Source organism: Natator depressus, chromosome 3 (genome assembly GCF_965152275.1).
Source record: "Natator depressus isolate rNatDep1 chromosome 3, rNatDep2.hap1, whole genome shotgun sequence".
Taxonomy (NCBI): Eukaryota; Metazoa; Chordata; order Testudines; family Cheloniidae; genus Natator; species Natator depressus.
Window position 1 is genome coordinate 115,949,775 of NC_134236.1, and position 24,616 is coordinate 115,974,390.

Consider the following 24,616-nt stretch of genomic DNA (forward strand, 5'->3'; position numbering starts at 1 on the left):
CAAAGTATTATTACAATTAAGCTCACAGTTGACTAGATAAGACCTTGTTATGGTCTCAAAAATTCAGTAACTATTATTATAGATGACAATACCTATTCTTGGTTATATTTCTATTTCCTTTTCTTTTCTAAATCCATAGAGAGTCTTTTTTTCAATTTACAACCCTGAATATAGAGATACATATATAGGTACAACACAACAATGCAGAGTAGTGTTTCATAAATATATCCTAAAAACCTTTCCATTCTTAGCTTTATTTTGGTTTATTATCCCTCGTCTGCTTTTATTTTAGGATGCTCTCCATTCTCCTTTTTATATAATTATTAAGTGAACCATATTAGTTCAATTGTGTGGGTGTCTGTTTCGGAAAGTAGCCTGTGCTGCCTGACACTTGGTAGCAGAAGTTAGATAATACTGTAGGTATTCCTGGAGTTGGGGGAATGAGAAGTTACTTACTGTGTAGGGTAACAAGGGTTGTTTGAGATGTGTTGTCCATATGCACCTCATGAGCCAGAGATGAGAGGTTTTTTGGCCAGCAATACCCCTGGGCACGCATGTGCTCTTTCAGATCTCGTGCTTTGAAGTGAGAGCAAATGGGATGAGGCCCACCAGTAGTCATTTGGTTCCTTTTCACTGCAGAATCCCTGGAGGTAAGGATTTTGAGTTAGAGGAGATGGAAGGGCAAGTTGTGGAATCTGCATATGGACAATAGATCTTGAAGTACTCCAGTTACTGTACACAGTAAGTCACTTTTCCTTCTCCTTCAAGTGCTTGTCCGGAGGCACATTCCAATGATGGTGACTCCCAAGCAGACATTTTATTAAGGAGATGGGATTTTGTAGTAGTTAGGTAAACAATGAGTGAAGAAGGGTTTTATCAAATGCAGCATTGGAGCTGGAGGCTTCAGTCAGGGCATAGTGTCAGGTAAACATGTGGATTGAAGCCTAAGTCGCTGCTTTACAAATGTCCAATACTAGTAAGTTTTGCAGTGATGCTGCTGATGCAGTTTGTGCTCTAGCAGAGTGACCTCTGATTGTGGACTCTGGATCTACCTTGGACACCTTTTAGAAGGTTCTATTGCAATTGGAAATCTTGTTCAATACTCCCTGGGATAAACTGCAGAGTCTTTCGTCCTTTCTGCAATAGAGACAAACAGTCCTGGTGATGTTCTAAAGGGTTTTGTTCTGTTTAAGCAGCAAGCCAAGACTCTCCTAATGTATGCAACATTGCCTCAGATCTGGCTGCATGGATTTTCGGGATGAATATTGGTAGATGTATTTGTTGATTCAAATGGAATACTGTCACTAGGGAGTATTCCAGTTGGGAGAAATTTAGGGTGTATTCTCATGAACACTTTGAGTGGAACACCGTGTGTGGTGGGGTCAGCCATTAGTGCCTCAATCTCTCCCACTCTTCTGACCCAAGTTATGGCAACTAAAAATGCCATCTTCATTGACAGGCGCAGCAGAGAAGGAGCCCATAGGTTTTGAAGCGTAGTCTCATGAGGGCTGCAAGTAATAGGTTTAAATCCTGTGGGAGTACAGGTTCCTTGACAGGCAGGAACATTTTATTAAACCCCTTTGAAAACTGAATTACTGCTGGATGGGAGGAGACTGTATGATCCTCCACTGGCAGATGGTGAGCTGAAATCGCTGCCAAGTGCACTTTGAAGGAACTGACGGACAAGTTCTTCCTTTTTAGTTATCAAGTAACTATTTGAGAATCTGTGGAATTAAGAAGTGACAGGGCATGAATAAGTTTTGGTGGCACCAGGGGGAGACCCTCAGCTATTTTGCCAGGAAGTTCTCTCCCACTGCTTGTTAGAGCTTTTCTAACCAGAGAGGAGGAAGCCTGCTATACCAATGACATCCATCCAGCTGTCATGCTGTGAGATGTAGGGACGTTAGATTCAGGTGTAGAATCTGTCCCTGGTTCTGAAACAGCAGATCTGGGAGTAGAGATGTGGACCTGAGCTGAGATACTGACTGGTTCAATAGCTCCCTGAACCAGAACTGTCTGAGCCATGCTGGAGCTAGGAGGATTAACTTTATCAAGGCCTCCTTGTGTTTCCAGAACACTCTGGTAATCAGAGGGGTCAGGGATAAGTATTCATCAGGTCTCCTGACCATGGTATGAGGAACATGTATTCTATAGACTCTTGACTCATCCCCCTTCTTGAACAGAAGTTCTGATACTTGGTATTGTGTTGAGTGGCAGAGGTTTATCATGAGATCGCCCCAAGCCATGAAGATGTCTGTCAGTACCGTGTCTTTGATTTCCAACCCATGGTTTGGAACAAAGCATTTGGCCTATGAAACTGTAGGCTTGCTGAGGAGTTGGCGCTCTCGCTCCTTTAATGTGAATCTGAATGGTTTTGCCTTCGCATTGACCACAGTGATTATGAAGCAGAATGGGACATGGTGCAGTAAAACCATTTCACAGCCTGGGGGTGGTACTTGGTATTTCCTATCTGCCTTACAAGAGGTAGGACTGAAACCAGCATCTGCCACAGGGTTCTGGCAGGGTCAATGATGGCCTCGTTGACAGAGAGGACTATCCTTCCTCCTGAAGATGCCCAGAATATGCCTACTAACTTGTGTCTTTTTGTACCTCCTCAACAGGATTTGGAGGGTCTCACCCATCCTTTTTAATGGGTCTTGGGAACCCTTAATAATCAATCTAGTTGTGGGGCGTTGGTTGGTACTATGGCCTCATGAGGGGATGAGGATAGGGTGACCAGTGAGGGAAGTCACCTCCTGATGCCTGCTCTTCCATCTCCTTCTCCTCTGTGTGGCCATACTGGAACAGGGAGAGGTAGAGAACCACAGGCCTGGGTTCTGCAGGCCCCAGTATCTCTCTCGTAAGAGCTGTCTAGACTATGTAAGATGTGGAGGGTTGTGGCGAGAATCTGGTGAATAAAGACGTCACTGGCATGGATCTTCCTCACCTTCTCTCTCTGAAGATGAAACAGACAACAACGCATATGCCTGATTCATAGGCAGTGATATGGCCCTCAGTGTGATGGGGAATGACGGTGCCGAACTGATAGATAGAGTTGGTGCTAACTGTAGTACTGAAGTTGACAGCAAGGGGGACTGTGGTTCCATTTCCATCGGGCCACATACCTGAACGATGCTGTGCAGGGAAGTGTAGATAGGTGTGCTGGAGCCAGATTTTTCTCAGGGTGGCATCGCAATCCTTGTAGTGGCAATAGTGCGCTCCCCTGGTTGGCTTGGTTCAGGTGCCAAGGGAGTTGGCATTGGGGCTGTTGAGGTAGACGGTGTCAAGGTTGATGCTAAACTTTTTCCCAAACTCATGGATTTTGGTGCCAGATGCTTTGTGCCATCAAGTAGGAACCAGCACAAGACTGAGTTTCAGCAGGAACCATTCTAGGCTGCGAAGTCCCAGATGATGTTCAGTGCCAGGGGAAGTTTTCGTCTCAGAGGAAGCCTTGTTCAGCAATCTACCTCTGGGGCTTCTGGCTCCCTGCAGCTTGTCAGAGGACGACTCTGTTATCATGGCCATGGTTCTAGTCGAGGCTCGCAACAGCAAAAAGCCGGCACTTACGTTCTTGGGCTCTGAAGGTCCCTGTACTGGGGTGGGGAGTCATCTAGCAAGCCCAGGTTGGAAGTGGGTCTCATAAATTTAGTCATTAGGAAGACCTGAAGGTGGGCCTTCAAGTGCTTCCTAACAGAGGAGCTGAAGGACTTACGAATAGCACATTTATTGGGAAAGTGTGATTCTCCTGAACAACAGAGGCACTCTGAGTGTCCATCTGAGGTTAGGATAATTCCTTCACATGAGGGGCAATGTTTGAATCTGGGAGAACCAGACGACGCCATACCAGTGACAAATAAAACTCTAAGACTAAAAGCAACTGAACAACTATAATTACTGGTTAACTACGAACTAAACTGTAAAAGTAATAAGCTATCAACTATAATAGAAAGGCTGGCAGTATCTCAGACAGTCAGGGTTCCATCTCTAAGCCATGAGGAAGCGAGAGGAATTAAATGGCAGCTGGCAAGCCTCACTCTTATATGATCTCGCTACGGAGCATGAGGACTGAAAGAGTGCATGCATGCCCTACCGGTACTGCTGGCCAAAAAGACTCTGACTTCTGGCTCATGAGACACATACGCACCATCAGTGGAATGTGCATAAGGACAAGCACTCAAAGGAAAGCTGACATTTCCTGACTGGTTAAGCCTGTGTCTAGTTTATTGCCTTTTCTAAAGCTTTGAAATTACTATTTTCAATCATCTTCTGCCAATGATAACACTAGCAGAAAAAGATAGGTCTTTTGTTTACTCTGACAGTGAACATCATTATTTCCTCTTCTTTAATCACTCAAGGCTTATCTAAAAATTCAGGACAGACATTGAAATGGAAAACTCTTCAGTAACTGCTGTCCAGAACTGCTGTACTAAATCAGTGTTGCAAATATTTCAATTTAGCTTTGCAGTAATATTGTTCTCCATTTTAAACTCAGGCCTTAGATAAATTCATCCAAATCAGGAACAGACAGCTTTCTCAAATTATTTCAGATACATTTTTACACCTGCTCTTAACAGAGATAAATAACCTAACTCCAAAAGTTTTGAAGTACATTCAAACAATCTGATTTTAAGGCCCAAGCCCCAGTCCTGTGCACTCATGCATCTGCCTAACTTTGTGCTTATGAGTAGTTCCACTGTCTTCATGGGTCTTCTCATGCACAAAGTTAAACAGGTAAGTAAGTCTTCACAGGATTGTAGCCTTAAACTTGAAATCATCTCAAGCTTTTCAGTTAGTAACTTTTGACTGGAGATTTTAAATATGCATTGTATACTGAAAGTATTTTCAGCGTATTTTTTAATCTATTTTTTATCTATTGTGACTGTTTCAGTGATGTTCCTCCTGAGCTAGAATCAAATAAGTAAACTAGAGGTAAAGTGATTCCATACCTCATTAACAATCCATGGAGATATCCATTCCCCTTTTTACTTTTATTGATAACTTTGTATAAACTTAAATTCTATAAGTTTAAAGATACATTCATTGACTTATGATTTCATAACTAAAAAATAAACCTAACCTTACACTGATCAACTGTTGCATTACACAAAGAAAACAAAAAACCTGACATTTCATGGAGAGTTATTAAGGACTCAGATACCACTCATATTCAACCCTCACTTACCAAGGTGATAGAGATGTTATAGATTAGACACACTTGATAAAATAAGATTAGACTAAACCACACTCAAATAAGATTAGATTAGACAACACAGATTACATTTCAGTGGGAGCTTGTGTCCAAAATAACAGTTGCCAACAATTAAAGAAAAATCCTTGGACCAGTCTGTGAATGGTACACCTGACAGATGGACAGAACAGATTTGATGCTCAACTGGCATGGCAGGAGGTGGGTTGCTGGGTTAGGGGAGCAGAAAGGATTCAGTAAATTAGGGAGGCAGGAAGGGGGATGCAGATCTGCCCAGTTACAGTAGTATTGTAGGAAAAGGTTCACTAAACTACAGGCTAAGAGCTGAAGGATCTAATCCTTGCTTTTCTACTGAAGCTTTTAATATTTCCATTCACTTCACACCCTTTACTTACTAAGGCTGCATAACCCAGACTAAGAAAAGGCAACTATCGTTTATCCATTTTACAGACAAGGAAACTGAGAGGTTGCGCAGCGTCACTGCAGGTAGAGCTGGAGACCTATGTCTCATCTACTTTGCTACACACTTTCAGAATAAATAAGTCAAATAGCCTGTATAACCCATGCTAATACTCTTAGTGACTATTTGCCCCTCTCTGGTGGCTGGACCATATGTAGAGGTTTATGAGTCTGGCACTGCCTACATACTAATAGAATGATCCTGTAGTTCAAGGCCCGTGCTCAGATATCCCAGAGTTCAAACTCAGCAGAAGACCCAAGAAGGGCCTATATTAACTTAGCGATACTGTCCGCAACCATGAAACTGTACTCTATTCTAAGACTCAGGAACTGAACCCCAGAATCCTGATACCTAACTTTCTAGTGCTGTTTCACAAATAGTCGTGTAATCCAGTGGTTACACTCTAGACAATCCTCACAGATGTTAACGGCATATATGTTAGCACTGGTCCGTGGATGATCTCATTTGTGCTCCCATCTACTTTTCTTACTCTAATGTCCTGACCACACACCAAGTGGCAGGACCTGCTGCCTTCATCTGAGGGTGAAGATCCTTCATGCATCACTGTGTATTCCACTGTGGTTCTACAACCTACCAAAGACATTAGTTGTTGGCTCCTTCATGGTGTTGTGAGCATGGGCATATAGCTGGCACAGTTCACTAATTCCTCTGACACTTACAACATCTGCAATGAGATGGAGACCTGACACATGCCTATCGCCAGTGTGCCAGGCTTCATCCTCCATCCAACTTGAGTACCACCTACTTCTTATGTTTAGGCTGCATTTCTCCACACCCCTTCTTATTTTTTGTTTCCCACAGCCCCACTATATCCAGAGACCTTCTTGTAAACTGCCACCTGGAATTGCCCAAAATGGTCCTTCACAAGTGCCGGAGGAGGAATCTTGACCACAGGGAAGCTCTCTGTCACCATTTTCCTTGGCCTCACACATGCACCCAGGTACAGTCCCTCTTGACAGCACCTAAATGACTCCCTCAGCACGGAACAGTGAGCACTGCCTGAGTTCTCACTCAGTGTCCCCTCTGGCACTCTTTTACTGAATTTTTGGCCTCAATCCCAGTTTGAGTTTTGCCCCATAATTAGTTGATGCCAGGTCCTTTATTTGGTCCCTCTCCTTCACTGAGGGAAACATAGTTGTCTGTATGGGAAGACCCCTTTGGATAAATACACAGAATAAAAAACGGTGACACTTCATAGTAAGGGACAGGATGAAATAAAAATGTGCTTGTCCTGTCACCCCTGTACTGTTTTTGCCAGTCATAGGATCATCTCTGTCTTTCCCCCTCTCCAACTGAGCTTTTATTCCCCTATTGCCCTACTGTCTCCCACCCCACATACAGACTCTCATTCACACAATCCTTCAGTTCACTGCTACTCACACCCTCATCCACCCATTTCCGTCACTCTCCTCTACTCATACCTATTATCCCAAACCCATTCACTCACAGTCAACCCTGCCAACCTAACTTCAGCTCAAAATCCCACCCCCAACAGCTCCTCGTCTCCCTCCAAGCCAACCAGCTCCTTCACAGAAACCCCTTCACACACAAACCACTCCCTTGGCCTAACACCCCTTCCTACCCAATCTCCAGAGCTCTGAAATCACACACCAGTTCTAAAATGACACTTCTCTTCCCCTCATACAATATCTTCAGAACACCTTCCACTCCATGCTCAAAAAACTCCTCCTCATGCTCTTAGACCTTCCCTGCTAAACTCAACCCACCCATCCCAAGAGAAAAATGTCTACCCAGCCTCAGAATCTTCCCCTCCCCTCCAATCTGAAACCCCAGGCACAGAAATACCCACTTACCTCAGAAACTCCATCAATCCCATGTAATGCTGGAGCTCAGAAACTCCCCCTGACTCAAAGCTGGACCTGTAGAAACTGGAGCAGGAAGTATGTGCAGAGAGCCCCCTTACCTCACCTGTGAAGTTCTAAGATAAAGTAGCCATGCTGAGGCTCTGCACCTGCAGCCTATCTGCTACAGAGACTCCAGGTGGAGTTGGAACAGTTCCAGCACTACCAGGTGACCCTCAATAGCAGCCCAATGTACTGCCACCAGTAGAACCTTAAGGGGAGCCCCTAGTGCAAGCAGGTGGTTCTGGACACCGCAGTAGAGCAGCCACTCTACAGCTACTACAGTGTCTGACAGCTAGGACATTAGTAGTGGAGCTTAGCACCACCAACCCCTCAGGACTAGCCTCCCCTGAAACATTTATGATGTGTTATGCTTCAAATGATGTGATCCCTGTTCAAATAATATTCTCAAAAATTAGAAGTTTTGTCTGAGTAAAGATGAAGGGCACTATCCCCCAGCTTCATTAAACAGTTCAGAGAGAACTGAAAGTTAAAGAGGAAGAACTAGGACACAAAGTACCCTAAGCCTGCAACAGAGAGGCAATGAGCCGCCATGCTCCCCATTCCTGCAAGCCCTTGGACCCACCTCTGCACCTACTCTGCATGACTGAGGCCCTGCCTGTTTTCAAAGGGAGAACCAGAGCTGGATAAGGGAGCAGCCACTCTCCGTATATTTCAGAGTGGTAGCCATGTTAGTCTTTATCAGCAAAAATAACGAGGAGTCCTTGTGGCACCTTAGAGACTAACAATTTATTTGGGCACAAGCTTTCGTGGGTTAGAACCCACTTCATCAGATGCATGGAGTGAAAATATAGGAGCAGGTATAAATACATGAAAGGATGGGGGTTACTTTACCAAGTGTGAGGTCAGTCTAACGAGATAAATCAATTAACATCAGGATACCAAGGGAGGAAAAATAACTTTTGAAGTGGTAAGAGAGTGGCCCATTACAGACAGTTGACAACAAGGTGTAAGTAACAGTAGGGAGAAATTAGTATTAGGGGAAATTAAGTTTAGGTTTTGTAATGACCCAACCACTCCCAGTCTCTATTCAGGCCTAATCTGATGGTATCCAGTTTGCAAATTAATTCCAGCTCTGCAGCTTCACGTTGGAGTCTGTTTTTGAAGTTTTTTTGTTGAAGAATTGCCACTTTTAGGTCTGTTATTGAGAGACCAAAGAGATTGAAGTGTTCTCCTACTGGTTTTTGAATGTTCTGATTCCCGATATCAGATTTGTGTCCATTTATTCTTTTGCGTAGAGACTATCCGGTTTGGCCAATGAACATGGCAGAAGGGCATTGCTGGCACATGATGGCATATATCACATTGGTAGATGTGCAGGTGAACGAGCCCTTGATGGTGTGGCTGATGTGGTTAGGTCCTATGATGGTGTCCCTTGAATAGATATGTGGACAGAGTTGGCACCGCGGTTTGTTGCAGGGTTTGGTTCCTGGGTTGGTGTTTTTGTTGTGTGGTGTGTGGTTGCTGGTGAGTATTTGCTTCAGGGTGGGGGGCCGTCTGTAAGTGAGGACTGGCCTGTCTCCCAAGGTCTGAGAGAGTGAGGGATCGTCCTTCAGGATGGGTGTAGATCCCTGTTGATGCGCTGGAGAGGTTTTAGTTGCGGCTGTAGGTGACGGCTAGTGGCGTTCTGTTACTTTCTTTGTTGGGCCTGTCTTGTAGTAGGTGACTTCTGGGTATCCTTCTGGCTCTGTCAATCTGTTTCTTCACTTCATCAGGTGGGTATTGCAGTTTTAAGATTGTTTGCTAGAGATTCTGTAGGTGTTTGTCTCTGTCTGAGGGATCAGAGCAAATGCGGTTGTATCTTAGAGCTTGGCTGTAGACAATGGATTGTGTGATGTGGTCTGGATGAAAGCTGGAGGCATGTAGGTAAGTATAGTGGTCAGTAGGTTTCCGGTATAGGGTGGTGTTTATGTGACCATTGCTTATTTGCACTGTAGTGTCTAGAAAGTGGACACCTTGTGTGGACTGGTCCAGGCTGAGGTTGATATCTTGGTCTCCTTGGGATTCCATTATGTTTGGTGTGAAAAATGCACTAGGATTAATGCTGCTAAAATCAAACTTCTGCAGTGACTGGTTTGTGATTTCTACAACACAGACACACGGGGACATTCAATACTTACCCTTTTGGGAAACACACCACCAGTGGAGAGAGAAATGAGTACCCATAGAGCAGCACGGTGAGGCAGGCCCTCTGCATAGAGGTTCTATGATGTCCACAGGAATGACTCCTGAATTCGTCATCATCCTATGCAGTTTGGAAACATACCACAGAGCTGGCAACCCCCTCATGTGGGGAAAGAATTTCTCCAGATATCCATGGTGTCAAAGTCACAGATATTTTAACTCATTTTTCTCCTCCCATTGGTTTTTCCATGGGAGAATGACATGGAGCCCTGATTAAAGATTTCAGGTTTTTCTCAAAACATGCATGCATAAATTTGGAATTGTGCTGAATACACACACATAACTTAACTTGTTAAAGCTAATTGTACCCATGGTCCTTCAGAGCTCACATTTATGAACTGAAAGAAACACAGATTTGTCTTTCTTAATTATCTTTCTCTGCAAGCTGTTTGCTCTCTTCCACTCTTCAGGGTACAAAGGAACAATAGGCCTTATCCTGTGGTCCATACTCAATTTTCATTCAGTCCTTTCTCGGGCAAGTTTTTCACTGAAACAAGAGATCCGCAATCCAATGGCTGGAAGTTGAAGTTAGACAAATTCAAACTGGAAATAAGCTATACAGTTTTAACCACTGGAACAATTTACCAAGAGTCGTGCTGTATTCTCCAACACTGACAATTTTTAAATCAAGATTGGATGTTTTTCTAAAAGATCTGCTCTAGGAATTATTTTGGGGGAGTTCTATGGCCTGTGCTACACAGGAAGTCAGACTAGATTATCACAATGGTCCTTTCTGGCTTTGGAATCTATGAAAGGGGCTGAATAAAAACTATGCAAGGAGCTCAAGATTGGGCCCAACATTCAAAACAAAATGTATTTTTTAAAAATGTCTGAACACAATCGGTTAGTGGGCACATTTTCTAGCAAATCTAGGATTCCTCAGAGACAGGGTATGAAAATCTTATATGCCATGCACTTATACTTCATTACTTGGGTAGGTGTCATAAGAAAACAGGGGCAGAAGGGTAAAAAATTATATGACTAAAGAGTGGAATCTAGGTCCTTTGAGAATTTTCCTAGTTCACTGAGCTTCATGGCAATCACCAGGCGTCTACTGACTGACCAATTTTCCCCTAGTCTGAGAGTAACTGCTTTGCTCTGAATATGTATCCATCACGAGAGACAGAACAAGCTTTTTATTATAGTAGAAGAAAGGAGCAGCAAAGGAGAAATCTGATAAAAAGAGATTATCCTCACTAAAAACTAAAAATCTTCCCAAGGCCCTCACTCAATTACAGATTTTAATTCTTCTCCAAAAGATGGTATAATAACCATTAAAACAGAGGTCATTGGAAAATCCTAAAATCTAAATTCTACCCTGGAAACATTCATGTCCCAGTAAAGTAAATGGAACACATGCTTGGTATGATAAGGATGGTCTCTTTACTATGCTTATACAATGCCTGACACAGCAGGACAATGGTGTAATAACAATAATAATTATAAATAATAACAATAGCAACAATATCAATAGCAATAATAAAATGCATATAAAGGATACAATCTGGCCCCAAGTGATGGCACATTGCATCTCTATGCATCATGCAGCAAAGGAGAACCAAACTAATCAGCTGGTACCAAAGGATTATAGCAATAGGATGATAAAATAAAGAAATAATATCTTAGGCTTATATAAGGCTTTTCATCTGACTCTTTGGTGGGGAAGAAATGCAAAAGGGCAAACCTAGGGACTTACCATCCTCTGTAACATTTTTCACCCCTCTCACATTTGAAGAACAAACATTAACTTTCACATATTTTCCCTCTGCACTATGGCCCATGTCCAAGAAATGAGAGGGGAGGATCAGTCCGGTGTCATACAGTCGATGAGCATTTTACACAGAAATCACCTCTCCACTGTAATTCAGACACCGGTGTGGTGAACAAGGGTGTCACCTATGTGGTGGCAGACGGGGGAGGTATTTGTGTAGCATTGTTTGCTTCACAAGATGGAGAAGAGGGGAAATTTTGGTGAGGAACACAACACAAAGCCCTATTTTTACCAAATGTGCATGAAGAGCAGCTAGGACACTAGTTATAAATGCTTCTTCCAAAAAAAACCATCATCCAAAACGTAATAGAACTTTAGGATAGATGCAGAGAAAACAGGAAGGAATATTTACAATGAAGTCCTAACAATAATTTATTTCACAAGTTAGTGTTAATTTTGAAATCTGCAAAACAAGGGCCGAACTCAAAGCGTTTCCTCTGGATTGGTAACTGAGCCAGAATTTGGCCCACAAAAAAAAATCAGTGTAGGATAAGTAATTAAAATAACTAACTTTAAAAAATAAATTAAAAATGTCAGGTAGGGAATTTTGTATCAATGTTTAATCAATGTTTAATGCTTCTGGGTCATTCTCATGCTATGAGTACAACACTTGCAGAGCCTGATTCTCTTCTCAGACCTGTTTTACACAGGTGTAACTTCACAGATTCTAAGGCCAGAAGGGACCACTGTGATCATCTCATCTGACCTCGTGCATAAAATAGGACTTCTCTGAATTAATTCCTTTTTGAATTAGAGCATATGTTTTAGAAAAACATCCAATCTTGATTTAAAAATTACTAGTGATGGAGAATCTACCACAACTCTTGGTTAATTACCCTCACTGTTCCTCACTAGCTCCATGCATTTGAAGAAGTAGGTTTTTTACCAACAAAAGCTTATGCCCAAATAAATCTGTTAGTCTTTAAGGTGCCACCAGACTCTTTGTTGTTTTTATTAAAAAGGAACTAGCCCTAAGCAACTTTTCTGAATCAGCAGAGCTATCCGTTTCTTATAACCCAGGATAAAAGGCAGAAATCAGTTATGGTGAAAGTTTGAAGTACACATCCAAAAAAAGGCAGAAGATATCAATCTAATGTATCATGAAAATGCTATGCAGGCATTTATTGAGAGCAATAAGAAGCCAACCAATTAAACTTACAGTAACACTACAGGACTAGTCACTGAACATAGCAAAGATAAACTATACACCCCTGAACCAGCCTGGCCCCAAGCGGCATTCAGTCCAAGAGCAATCAGGAAGTGATACCACTTCCATGTTTTAAAATTATGGTGGATGCTCCCAAGGATGCTCCCAAGTGGAGCAGAAGCAGCACATTACATACTGGCCTGGCCATACCCCCTTTCTGGCAATGCTTTTTGGTGTTTTTCCTATACATGAATTTTGCATCATTTTCAGTCTTTTGTAAGGTTTTGGGGAGGGAGGAGTTGTCTAAAATCCTTCTCTCCATCCCTCTCTCTCTGTTGTCACCTTCTTCTCCCCTCTCCCTACTGCCCCAATGAAATAAGAAATTTGGGGTGTTGTCTGTCCCTTTTTTACTGCCACCATATAATTTGGGGAGTTGAAAACTTCTCTCTCTCCTATTCTCCTTGGCTTTGCCTGCCACTCCATGAGAATCCAAAGGTTTCAGCTGCTGCAGTACCTCAGCAGAGAAATAAAATAAAGGGGAGACTAAAGCTGAAGTCCTCTAAGCCCAATGCAGCCCTGAAGCACAGCTAACAATCTAGATGAGGGCAGTTTATTTTTCTGAAAAACAGGGACATGTCTCTTCATTCACCGTACAGGAGTGTTTTAGTGAACCCTGCCTGCACCTATTGAGGCGCTGGGGATGGGCGGGTTTGGCCCCACCCATATCTAAAGGACCCTCCCCTCAGCCAAAAGGGATGAGCCACTGGACCTAGGCATAAACTCTGCCTGCAGCTGAGGAGGCAGAATGAAACTAGGGTGTTTTTTAGTGGAAGGGATGCTGCTCTCCAATTTACAGGCAAGCTGAAGACCTATTGTTACAGAACTATGGACCTTACTGTGATCAAGAACATACAACCAGGCTTCTGGACACACCTGCCTGGGGACTGGTAATGGAAAACAAAGCCTTCTATCTTTGGATCCCAAGTTTGATTCTGAGCCATGCTGATAGTGTCAGAAAGTCATTACCATGTAATGGCTGTTTGGTGAGCAATGTGGAATAGGTTGAAAATATCAGTCCAGTTCTTAGTGACCATATCATAATAGGCATCTTGTTGCAGGTCTCATAGACTTATAGACTTTAAGGCCAGAAGGGACCATCATGATCATCTAGTCTGACCTCCTGCACACTGCCGGCCAAGAACATTGCCCAACCACTCCTGTAATCGACCCATAACCTTTGGCTAAGTTTCTGAAGTCCTCAAATCAAATTACAGAGGATCCACCATTTAATCTAGTGTAAACCTGAAAGTGACCCATGCCACATGCTGCAGAGAAAGGTGAAAAACCCCAGGGACTCTGGCAGTCTGACCTGGGGGAAAAATTCCTTCCTGAACCCAAATATGGCAATCATTTAGACCCTGAGCATGTTGGAAAACCCCACCAGCCAGACACCTGGGAAAAAATTCTCTGCAGTAACTCAGAGCTCTACCCGTCTAGTGTCTCATCTCCAGCAGCTGGGGATATTTGCTGTAGCAGTCACAGAGGGTCCACATGCCATTGTAGGCAGTCTCAATATACCATCCCCTCCATAAACTTATCAAGCTCAATCTTGAAGCTAGTTAGGTTTTTTGCCCCCACTGCTACCCTTAGAAGGCTGTTCCAGAACTTCACTCCTCCAGTGGTTAGAAACCTACATATAATTTCAAGCCTGAACTTGTTGATGACCAGTTTATATCCATTTGTTCTTGTGGCAACATTGGTGCTTAATTTAAATAACACCTCTCCTTCCCTGGTGTTTACCCCTTTTGATGTATTTAAAGGAAGCAGTCATATATCCCCTCAGCCTTCATTTGATTGGGCAAAACAAAGCAAGCTCTTTGAGTCTCCTCTCAAAAGTTCGCAGCAGAGGTCACAAAATGAATTGGTATGGAGGCTGAACTACCATTTCATGCTAAGGCAAGAGCTGTTCTTTCTGGGACAGAGGACATCAGACTGTAGGGCTGAAAGTACAACACCTTTAACTGGTACTAAATCCACTTTAAACAGAAAAATAGATTTCTGCATACAGTACTTGTTGAATGCAGATGATCACAAAAGTTAGTTTTGCTCATACCAAGATCTTTATCATATTTTCATTGTCCAGCACTTTAAAGCTCAGCATTTACAGTTTGAATAGAGCATACAAATCTCTGTAAAAATATTTCTGTCCTAGAAATCATCTGGGACTTGCTATAAAATGTTTCTAATCAGTTATTAAATGTATTCACTTGATGCCAGAATACCTAAAATGATGTGTGATTTCTTAGAAGAAAGGAAATAAAAACATTTTATTTCACAGCGTGTTGTTGTTGCTATTTTCTTGATAAACCTCAAATCAAAATCATTTTTACCTATGAATAGCAATCAATGTTTATTTTAAATTTAAGTACTTATTATAGGTCCATTATCAAGAAAGTTTCCTGACCTGTCAAGGTTCCTTCCCCACTCTGAACTCTAGGGTACAGATGTGGGGACCTGCATGAAAAACCCCCTACGCTTATTTTTACCAGCTTAGGTTAAAACTTCCCCAAGGTACAAACTATTTTATCTTTTGTCCCTGGGCTTTATTGCTGCCATCACCAAGCGTCTAACAAATATGACAGGGCAAGAGCCCTCTTGGAAACGTCTTTCCCCCCAAAATTCCCCCAAGCCCTACACCCCCTTTCCTGGGGAAGGCTTGATAAAAAATCCTCATCAATTTGCAGAGGTGAACACAGACCTTAAGAACAATCTTAAGATCTTGGATCTTAAGAACAATGAAAAAGCAATCAGGTTCTTAAAAGAAGAATTTTAATTAAAGAAAAAGTAAAAGCACTTGCCAGCCGCGGATTTTCCTTTGCTGTATAGATGTACCCTATGAGGCTGAACACCTAAGGGGCAGCTGGGTCAAGCTTTATCCTACTATACTTTGAGTGAAAGAACCAACACAGCTCAGTTTGCACAATGTCCTGCTTTGTACAAGGCAGTCACACAGTACTTCCTCCTGACTGTAGTAGCAGCCGCTGTGCTACCCGTTTTTCCGGGGCAAGGGGTTTTGGCCAGTGAAGCTGAGCAGCTGTGATCCTACTGGCCATGCCACAGCCCCCAAACCATTGTCATCTTGTGTCATAAATATAAAGGGAAGGGTAAACACCTTTAAAATCCCTCCTGGCCAGAGGAAAAACCCTTCCACCTGTAAAGGGTTAAGAAGCTAGGATAACCTCGCTGGCACCTGACCAAAATGACCAGTGAGGAGACAAGATACTTTCAAAAGCTGGGAGGAGGGAGAAACAAAGCCTCTCTCTCTGTCTGTGTGATGCTTTTGCCGGGGACAGAACAGGAATGGAGTCTTAGAACTTAGTAAGTAATCTAGCTAGATATGCGTTATATTCTGATTTCTTTAAATGGCTGAGAAAATAAGCTGTGCTGAATGGAATGGATATTCCTGGTTTTGTGTCTTTTTGTAACTTAACGTTTTGCGTAGAGGGATTCTCTATGTTTTGAATCTAATTACCCTGTCAGGTATTTACCATCCTGATTTTACAGAGGTGATTCTTTTTACTATTTCCTCTATTAAAATTCTTCTTTTAAAAGTCTGAATGCTTTTTTCATTGTTCTTAAGATCCAAGGGTTTGGGTCTGTGGTCACATATGCAAATTGGTGAGGATTTTTATCAAACCTTCCCCAGGAAGGGGGGCTAACTTTTGGGAGGATTTTGGGGGGGGAAAGACATTTCCAAACGGACTCTTTCCTAATAATATACCGGTTAGACGTTTGGTGGTGGCAGCAAAAGTCCAAGGGCAAAAGGTAAAATAGTTTGTACCTTGGGGAAGTTTTAACCTAAGCTGGTAAAAGTAAGCTTAGGAGGTTTTTATGCAGTCCCCACATCTGTACCCTAGCGTTCAGAGTGGGGAAGGAACCTTGACATCTTGAAACAGATTAAACCTCTAAACATACAGATAATATGGATCCCCTTTTGAGGGGTCTCCGCAACCTACTTCTATCCTGATCAGCAGAACTGCAGAGGTTCCATTGCCTTACACCCTCCAGTGCCCAGTTATCTGCAGAGGAGCAGGATATGAGTTCAAAAAAGGATCATTACAACATGTTTATTACCTTGGCCAGATGAGTGTTGATCCATTTTGTGAAAGTCCTCTTTTGCACTGCCTCTTGCTCATCTGAAAAAAAAAATGGAACCAATGTGATTAGACATTGCTAAAGCTCACTGGGGAGTTACATGATGGGGGGAACAATGTTCATTACATATCATGCAACAGCTCCACAAATGTCACTTTTTCTTGTAAATCCTGTTAATTTTGCCTGTAATTCCCCTGTAACAAAAAATTGTATATTCTCCCAGTAATGTCCCGACAGTTGTTTATTAGCAGTGCTTCACAGCAATGTTTAAGTATCATACTTTCTTTGTGTTTTGGGAGAGAGTACAAATCGAAGTGCTTAAGTTAGACTCCTAAATCCGTGATTAGGCACTGAAAAAAGTGGCCTGATTTTTCAAGGTGCTGAACACTCACAACCTCCACTGTATTTTGCATCTCTGAAAATCAGACCATTATTTAGGTGAACAACTATGGATTTAGAAGCCTAACTTTTTGGGACATTGCCAATATCTGACCAGCTGACAATGCACCCTAGCAAGCAGGAGCTGCTGGCATATCCAGTTTCTACAGCACTCTTGCTCTTTGCACTGGCTTAAGGAGTATGTCTGACATTACAATGAGCTCTGCCAATTCTCAGCTGGTCCCTTGAAGGTTGCTGCCAGCTGATACAGGTGAAAACAGTTTCTGAACTAACTGTTGTAACCTATGCTGGGGTTACAGCTGTAAAAAGGAGAGAATCAGAGAGCCATAACTGGCTCCCTGAAGGTCCACCCCTTCTCTTGTGGTGAGTGAATTTTGGCACAGGAAAGAATTTTATACCACTGGGATCAAATGCATAAAGTTAACAGGGTTTTTTTTTAAAGAACTACCTGTTTCACCAATAATGTGATTTTTCATCACCACTGAATAGTTTTGAACATTGCTCTTACCCTACACTACAGAAAATTCAATGCTAGCTGAAGTTCTTTCTTTCTTTCTACAAGGATGCACTATGGTTCACCAGATGACACAGGTCTAAAGCCCAGAAACCTGGATTCTATTCCTGCCTCTGCTACTGACTTGTGGTGTGTCCTTGAAAAAGTCATGTGAGCTCTCTTGATCTGTAAAAATGGTAGGAAATAATGTTTAATCACCTTTCTAATGTGCTTTGAGATTTAGAGATGAAAAGTGTTAAATAACATTGTTCATAAAATGCCCTCTCATTTCTATTGTCATTGTGGTCATACTACCAAGTACTCTGACAATACTACCACTACCCCCACCGTCCCAGCACCACTGCCTTTCTAACTCTGGAATGTGTTACAGCAATGTTATAAAGTAAAAACGTATAACTTTACATACAACGTTGATAGACATATTTTATCAGGACAATAATGCTCAGCAGACTATGAGTTTTCAAACGATACATCACAAGGAATACTTTCTACAAAATTTAGCATAATCTTGTCAAAGTGGTGAGTAATAGTATAGACTGTCACAGTATGAAGGGTTTTTTTTTACAAATAGCAGGACAGATATTTTAAATGGTTAGCACAGGGGTGGGCAAACTACGGCCCATGGGCTGGATCTGACCCCTCAGGGCTTTGGATCCGGCCCGCGGGATTGCCACCCCCGGGCCCGGCAGGCCCCACGCCGCTCCAGGAACTGGCAGGCACCATGTCTCTGAGGCCCCTGGGGGTGGGGGGGGCAGAGAGCTCCGCGTGCTGCTCTCACCTGTGGGTACCTTCCCCGAAGCTCCCATTGGCTGCGGTTCCCCATTCCCAGCCAATGGGAACTTCGGGAGAGGTACCCACAGGCAAGGGCAGCATATGCAGCTCTCTGTCCCGTCCGCCCCCCCCAGGGGCCGCAGGGACATGGTGCCGGCCACTTCCCGGAGCGGCACAGGGCCGGGGCCAGGGCGGGCAGACAGGGAGCCTGCCTGGCCCCGGTGCACACTGCTGCCACCCCGGAGCCGCTCCGGGTAAGCGGTGCCAGGCTGGAGCCCAAACCCCTGCCTGCACCCCAACCCCCTGCCGTACCCCACACCCCTCCTGCACCCAACCCCCTGCCCTGAGCCCCCTGCAGCACCCTGAACCCCTCCTGCACCCCAACCGCCTGCCCTGAGCCCCTCCGCACTCTGTACCCCTCCCTGCACCACTGCCCTGAGCCCCCCCACACTCTGCACCCTCTCCTGCACCCCAACCCCTTTCCCTGAGCCCCCTTGTACACCCCGTACCCCTCCTCTGCCCCAACCGCTTGCCCTGAGCCCCTTCCTGAACACCGCACCCCCTACCGCACTCCCACCCCCTGCCCCAGCCCTATATTCATGGCCCTGCAAATAATTTCCCCACCCAGATGTGGCCCTCAGGCCAAAAAGTTTGCCCACCCCTGGGTTAGCATATACACAAGGAAGGACAGTAAAAGAGGGGGAAATACATTGATAAAATGGCATTACATATACTAGTGAGATGTGTTCACCATGAATAAAAGTGGTGAACTTTTTATAATTATAGTATTTATCCTCTACTGTACATTATTGGAGCTATGAACTGAACTGAGGAAATAATTTGAAACTTGCAAATTACTTTTGCACTCTTAATTTTGTTAATCTTTTTTCTGGTTGGTGAGTCTGACCCAGTTTTCCCTTGTTAAGTTCACTCAGCTTTTAGAGATTCTATTGGTTCCACTAGTATTTCCCTTTATATAGGTATAAGGAATATCATTCAAACTGATAGGGGACCTCTCAAAATTGAATGAATTTTTAAAGAGCAACAACTGCACCTGCCAAGACACAGAGTTGCAGTTATGAAATTATATATAATTTGTAAATCTGTATAATTTAGAAAAAGGAATATTGACGTGCAATAGTAAAATTGTTACGATAAAATATTTCAAATCTAACTGACTATAACGAATATAAAAATGATCATAGATGAAAACAAAATAAATTATTTTCAGTTACGTGTGCAACAAGACTATATTCAGGAGTGTTTATTTTGGTAACCAATGTTAACAGGGTATTTCATGTGTGATGTGCAGTAAGTCATAAAGGCCAAACTCGGAACCGATGAGCATTTGCTCATGTAAGTAACCTCATTAATTTTAGTGGAACTACTTGCAGAGAAAAGTACACTTCAACCTGAATAGGAATTTGGGACTGAGACACAGAGGCTACGTCTACACAGGGATAAAAACCCCATGACTGGCCCAGGTCAGCTTAGTCAGGATCATGGGTCTTGACCTGTGGGACGGAAAAATCGCTATGTAGATGTGCAGGCTCAGGCTGGAGCTTGAGCTCTGGGAGGCTGGAGGATCCCAGAGCTCGGACTCCAGCCCAACCATCAGCACAGAGATTTTTAGCTGCACAGCCCAAGTCCAGCAAGCCCAAGCCAGCTGTGGCCATGCCAAGGGTCTTTTAGTCCTGGGTATATGTACCCAGGGAGCAAAATTAATCCCTGATTGTTATTTCATTCACACCCATGTTTATTAGGAGTAAATCAATTTAAATCAATAGTGTATCAGACGAGAGATGAGAATTGGGCAATTAGAATTCAACTTTCAGTTCGAAGAAATAAAACAAAAGGGAAAAATAATCAATTCTGGCCTGCTCCCTCCTAGGCAGAACACCCACAGAGTTTATTGACTGCCCTTCTGACAACATACTGAAAATCAGGTGAAACACCTGCTCTGAACTCCTAGCTACTAGCAGCTGACCTATGGTAGGCATAGCCAGTTTAGATCAGCAGATAAGAGAAATATTCTTTAATGTGACCCATCCCAAAGCAAAATCTGTTGACTCATATACCTTACCATCTCTAAAATAACTATTTTCAATAGTTTCCTACTTTTTAGTACTTATTCTTTAAAAGTGTAAAATAAATAGACTGAATTACACCATTTAGAGATCCAAGACACAAGTAAAATAGAAAAGTGGTTTGATGTTTACAAATACCATGGGAATTTAGCATGTACTTTTTACAATTTCCATAGAGAGGAGGGCAGTTCTTTCCATTTGTTAAGATAATCTGAATTCTCCTTAGATCTCACATTTCTCCAAGAACACAAGACACAAACATTTTACAATTTTTACACACTGTATGCCATTGCTTCCCCCACTTGCAAGGGTTGTCAGTGCTTCAAATTGCACCACTTACCCAGTTGGTATTGAAAGAATCCAGTCACCAAATTTAACGACGTAACCTTTTTGCCACTAGCATCTTTGTAACGAGCCATTGCTGCTGTTGCTGCTGCTGCTACTTTTGCATCTTATATAGTAAGCCTCTGTTATTTAGACTTGAGCTAAGAGGTAATTTTTCAGCAAAGATCACATTATTTCCTTCACCAAAAATGCATGCTTCTTGCTTAATCCATCCACCATTTCCCATTTAAAGTGGGATCACATTAATGCAGGTTTTTTATAGCATCTTTCACATATTTTTTCATATTACCCGACAAAGCCAGCTTTCTTCTGAGTAACAACCCTGCTGGTCTCACTGCCATCATTCCTCCTAACTGTTTTCCTGAGGAAAGATTCTATTTTGTAAGCCCCAGCCAATCGGATAGTGGAAATCTGTGATGTCAAGAGCCTGAATAATTTATCCAGGAATTGGGACAACCCAAGTGTAATGCTGAGAACCTAAAGCAGCAGGCTGTGTGGCTGTAAAAAGCAATTCAAATTTCTCACCAGAACTTTGATAGTAATGTAACATACAGTAAGCATAAAAACACTGAATAAAATATTCTGTTACTGCTTGACATGAAAATATGTATGTAGCTTTTAAAAACAACCACTTGGATTCATCTTATCACACTGTATGTTTAGACATGGATGTCCTTCAGCTTGTATCTGAAGTACTGAACTGGAAGAGATAATGAGTAATGAACCTGAAAAGACATATATGCCAGTTAGCTTTTAATAATGTATTAGAACTATTTTATAGTGAATATGAAATATATCTAGTGATGCACAGAATTTTGTAGTGTATTTGAGGAAGCATTCTACATGCTGCAAAATGTGAAAATATGCAGTATTTCCTAGTCCATATAGCAAAGAATCTGAGGTGTGTAGGTTTGAAATAGACTTTGTTTTGCTGTACTAAAATAAATATAGTTATGACCAATAAGATCTGGAGAACATGTAAATGTGATGCACATTCTGTTTATTCTAGCAATTGAATAGCATATAATTTTGAAGAGGGAAAAATTTGTCCACTTTGTGTGTGCTGTTTTATGTAATGTATCTTACTTGTACAGGCTTTTTGAATTCACTTTAATAAATTAAATTTGGAGGTTCAAATTCTGCCTGCAGTTATGCCTGAGTAACCCCCATGAATTTATGCAGATGTGGCTAAAAGAATTTGGGCCTGGAATTTTTATAGAATACCTTTCCTTTATTTGACTTGAAGTGTTTACATATTTTTACAAGTCTTTTTTTTCCCTAATGCATCTCTAACAAATGACTTTTTCAGGTAGCTCAAAAATAAGCAAAGACAATAGTAACTGGCTATTTTTGTTTACAATAACAATGGATAAGATGCTATGAAAGATGAACAAAAATAATTTTCTACTTTTAGACATTTGCAGATATGCTGCAGAAATCTTCAAGAGCAACATGATCTGTGGACAAAGCCATTCAGTTATCAATTATTATTATTTTATTTTAAGCAGCATGGCCCCTACTTTACACTTCTCATGCAGGCAAAACTCCCTTTAGTCTTGAACATGGAGTGTAGACTTAGGCTAACTGAATAATACTATGAGATATTTAGCAGATAATGGAGAGATTTTCAAAGGCCCAAATGGCAGATAGGTGCCTAATTCCCACTGAAAATTAATGACAGCTAGGCGCCTAACTATATCTATACTTTAAAAGGTTGGCAGCACTGATCCTACAACATTGTCCACACAATGTTTCTGCTAAAGTTTATGCAAAGCAACACAGCTCCATTGAACAATGTGTACTATTAAATAATACAGCTGCGCCACTAAAATATATCTTTTGATAGCTTCTTAGGCTACCATACAGATTGTTTGCTCCGATGAAACAAAAAAGTGTTCCAGCGCTTACTTTTTCCCACAAAATCTCAATTTTTTTGTAATTTAGTCTTAAAAACTATAAAGAGTTTCTCATTAACCTGCTTTCTTTTTACTTTCCAGGGGGATTTCAGAGCTGCTAGGAATAGTGTCAAGAGAGCCATAATTGCACAGAAGAGTGCCAAATCAGCTACAGCATGTCAAGATGTCATCTGAGAACATGTAACAGTCGGCATACAGAGATGTGAATGGCACTGCTCAAGGAAAGTTCCTTTGGTCAGTAGTTTGGCATTGGCACTGTAAAGTTTCAAGTGAGCAATATTATATGGCAATTTCCATCTCCATTAAGCCAATTTTAATTTAAAGCAGCTGTACAAAGGCTTGCCAAGTCAAAGCAACAATGTGGACTCTTATAAAAGGTAGCAATGTTCTAAGTTTACATAGTAGTTATTGCACATCTGCTCCTCTGAGTACATGAATTACCCCATTCAGACTTACTGGACAAAGGGGAACCAGGAAAGACTTAACTGTATTTTTTGTATTTTTAATTATTTTTTTTACAGGCCTGTGCCAGAACTATGCCTCTTTCACAACAAAAAGGAAAATGATAGCAATGCTAAAACCAGTGTATGCTTTGTAACTTGCTAAGCCTACCCTGTCTGCTTCAATCAGGACAGAAATAAATGATGGGGAATAGGAGAACAGTGGAAGAAAATGAAGGTAGATGAAAAGAGATTCAACACCAACAGCAAAACAGAAGCCACTGAAGTTCAAGAGTGTGCATGCACTGATGTTGGGAGAGGCAATATTTTTGAGATACTCTATGTATTCACATGGATTTTGCTCCCACCCCCCCCCCTTTTTTTTTTTTTTTTGTGGTGAAGGGAAAAAAACTGAAGACATTTTATCAGGCCTTAGTGGTCAGTTAGTGTCCTGGCTCTGAGACCTGGTCTGTCTGTTATTTGGAGAGTGTGAAACCTTCTCCAAGTGGTGGACATGGTTGAGGAGACAGAAAAGTAAAAGTACAGTATATCACCTGTTTTTATATGCAGTAGATGGTCGTTGGCTTGATTAGGACAAGGGCAGTTGTGGTTATGCTGACATGGAGTTTGCTATAAATATTTTATTTTTTTCCCATTTCTAAAACAGAAAAGATGCCCATCCAAAGCTCTAGGAGCCCTGCCATCTCTTAAAATCATGTACGAAATTAGTCAATCGCCCAAATCAGCTTTACCCCTTAACAAATCCAGGTATAGTCAAGTATTAAAAATAAATGAATCAGTAGGACATTCTGCCTCAAATTCTGTTCCAATCATCCTATACTCTTACCCTCCTCAAAATCCCACAAAAACAGGCTTGCAGCGTGCCTGCACAGTTGACATATTTGGGCTATTTCTGACCAAGGTGAGGAATAAATTCAAAAATCTAGGAGTTCTCATGAAGAACAACTTGCCAGCAGCTCCCTCTCACACATAACAAGAGAGCTTATTGTGCCTGCCAACGTGCCATATTTACAGTTCTGTAAGGATACCAAAGGATTAATATACCACAGACTTTCCCAAGAAAACTACAGCAATGTCAAAATCACTTTCTGGTGGAAACTGTTGCAGAGGTCAGCACAAAAGAAGAAAACTGGGTAAAATGATATTGAAACAGATTCTGGACTATGTGCCTGCCAGTTTTTTCAAGAAGTAAACTTACTGCTAGCTTCACAATAATTGTTCACTTACACTGAGGATATGTAACAGAAAAATGAGTTGGAAATGCACTTATTTACATTTACAAACTAACAGCCTATC

At 42.0% G+C, this 24,616-nt stretch overlaps 1 protein-coding gene across 1 annotated transcript in view; it reads right to left on the reverse strand.

Moving 5' to 3' along the window:
• The window catches only part of SYNE1 (spectrin repeat containing nuclear envelope protein 1), a 493,953-nt gene that overhangs the window by 393,445 nt on the left and 75,892 nt on the right, over positions 1–24,616 (reverse strand). Inside the window, exon 3 of the mRNA XM_074948627.1 lies at positions 16,807–16,868. Coding sequence (XP_074804728.1) covers positions 16,807–16,868 — 62 coding nt within the window. The remainder of the gene's footprint in view (positions 1–16,806; positions 16,869–24,616) is intronic.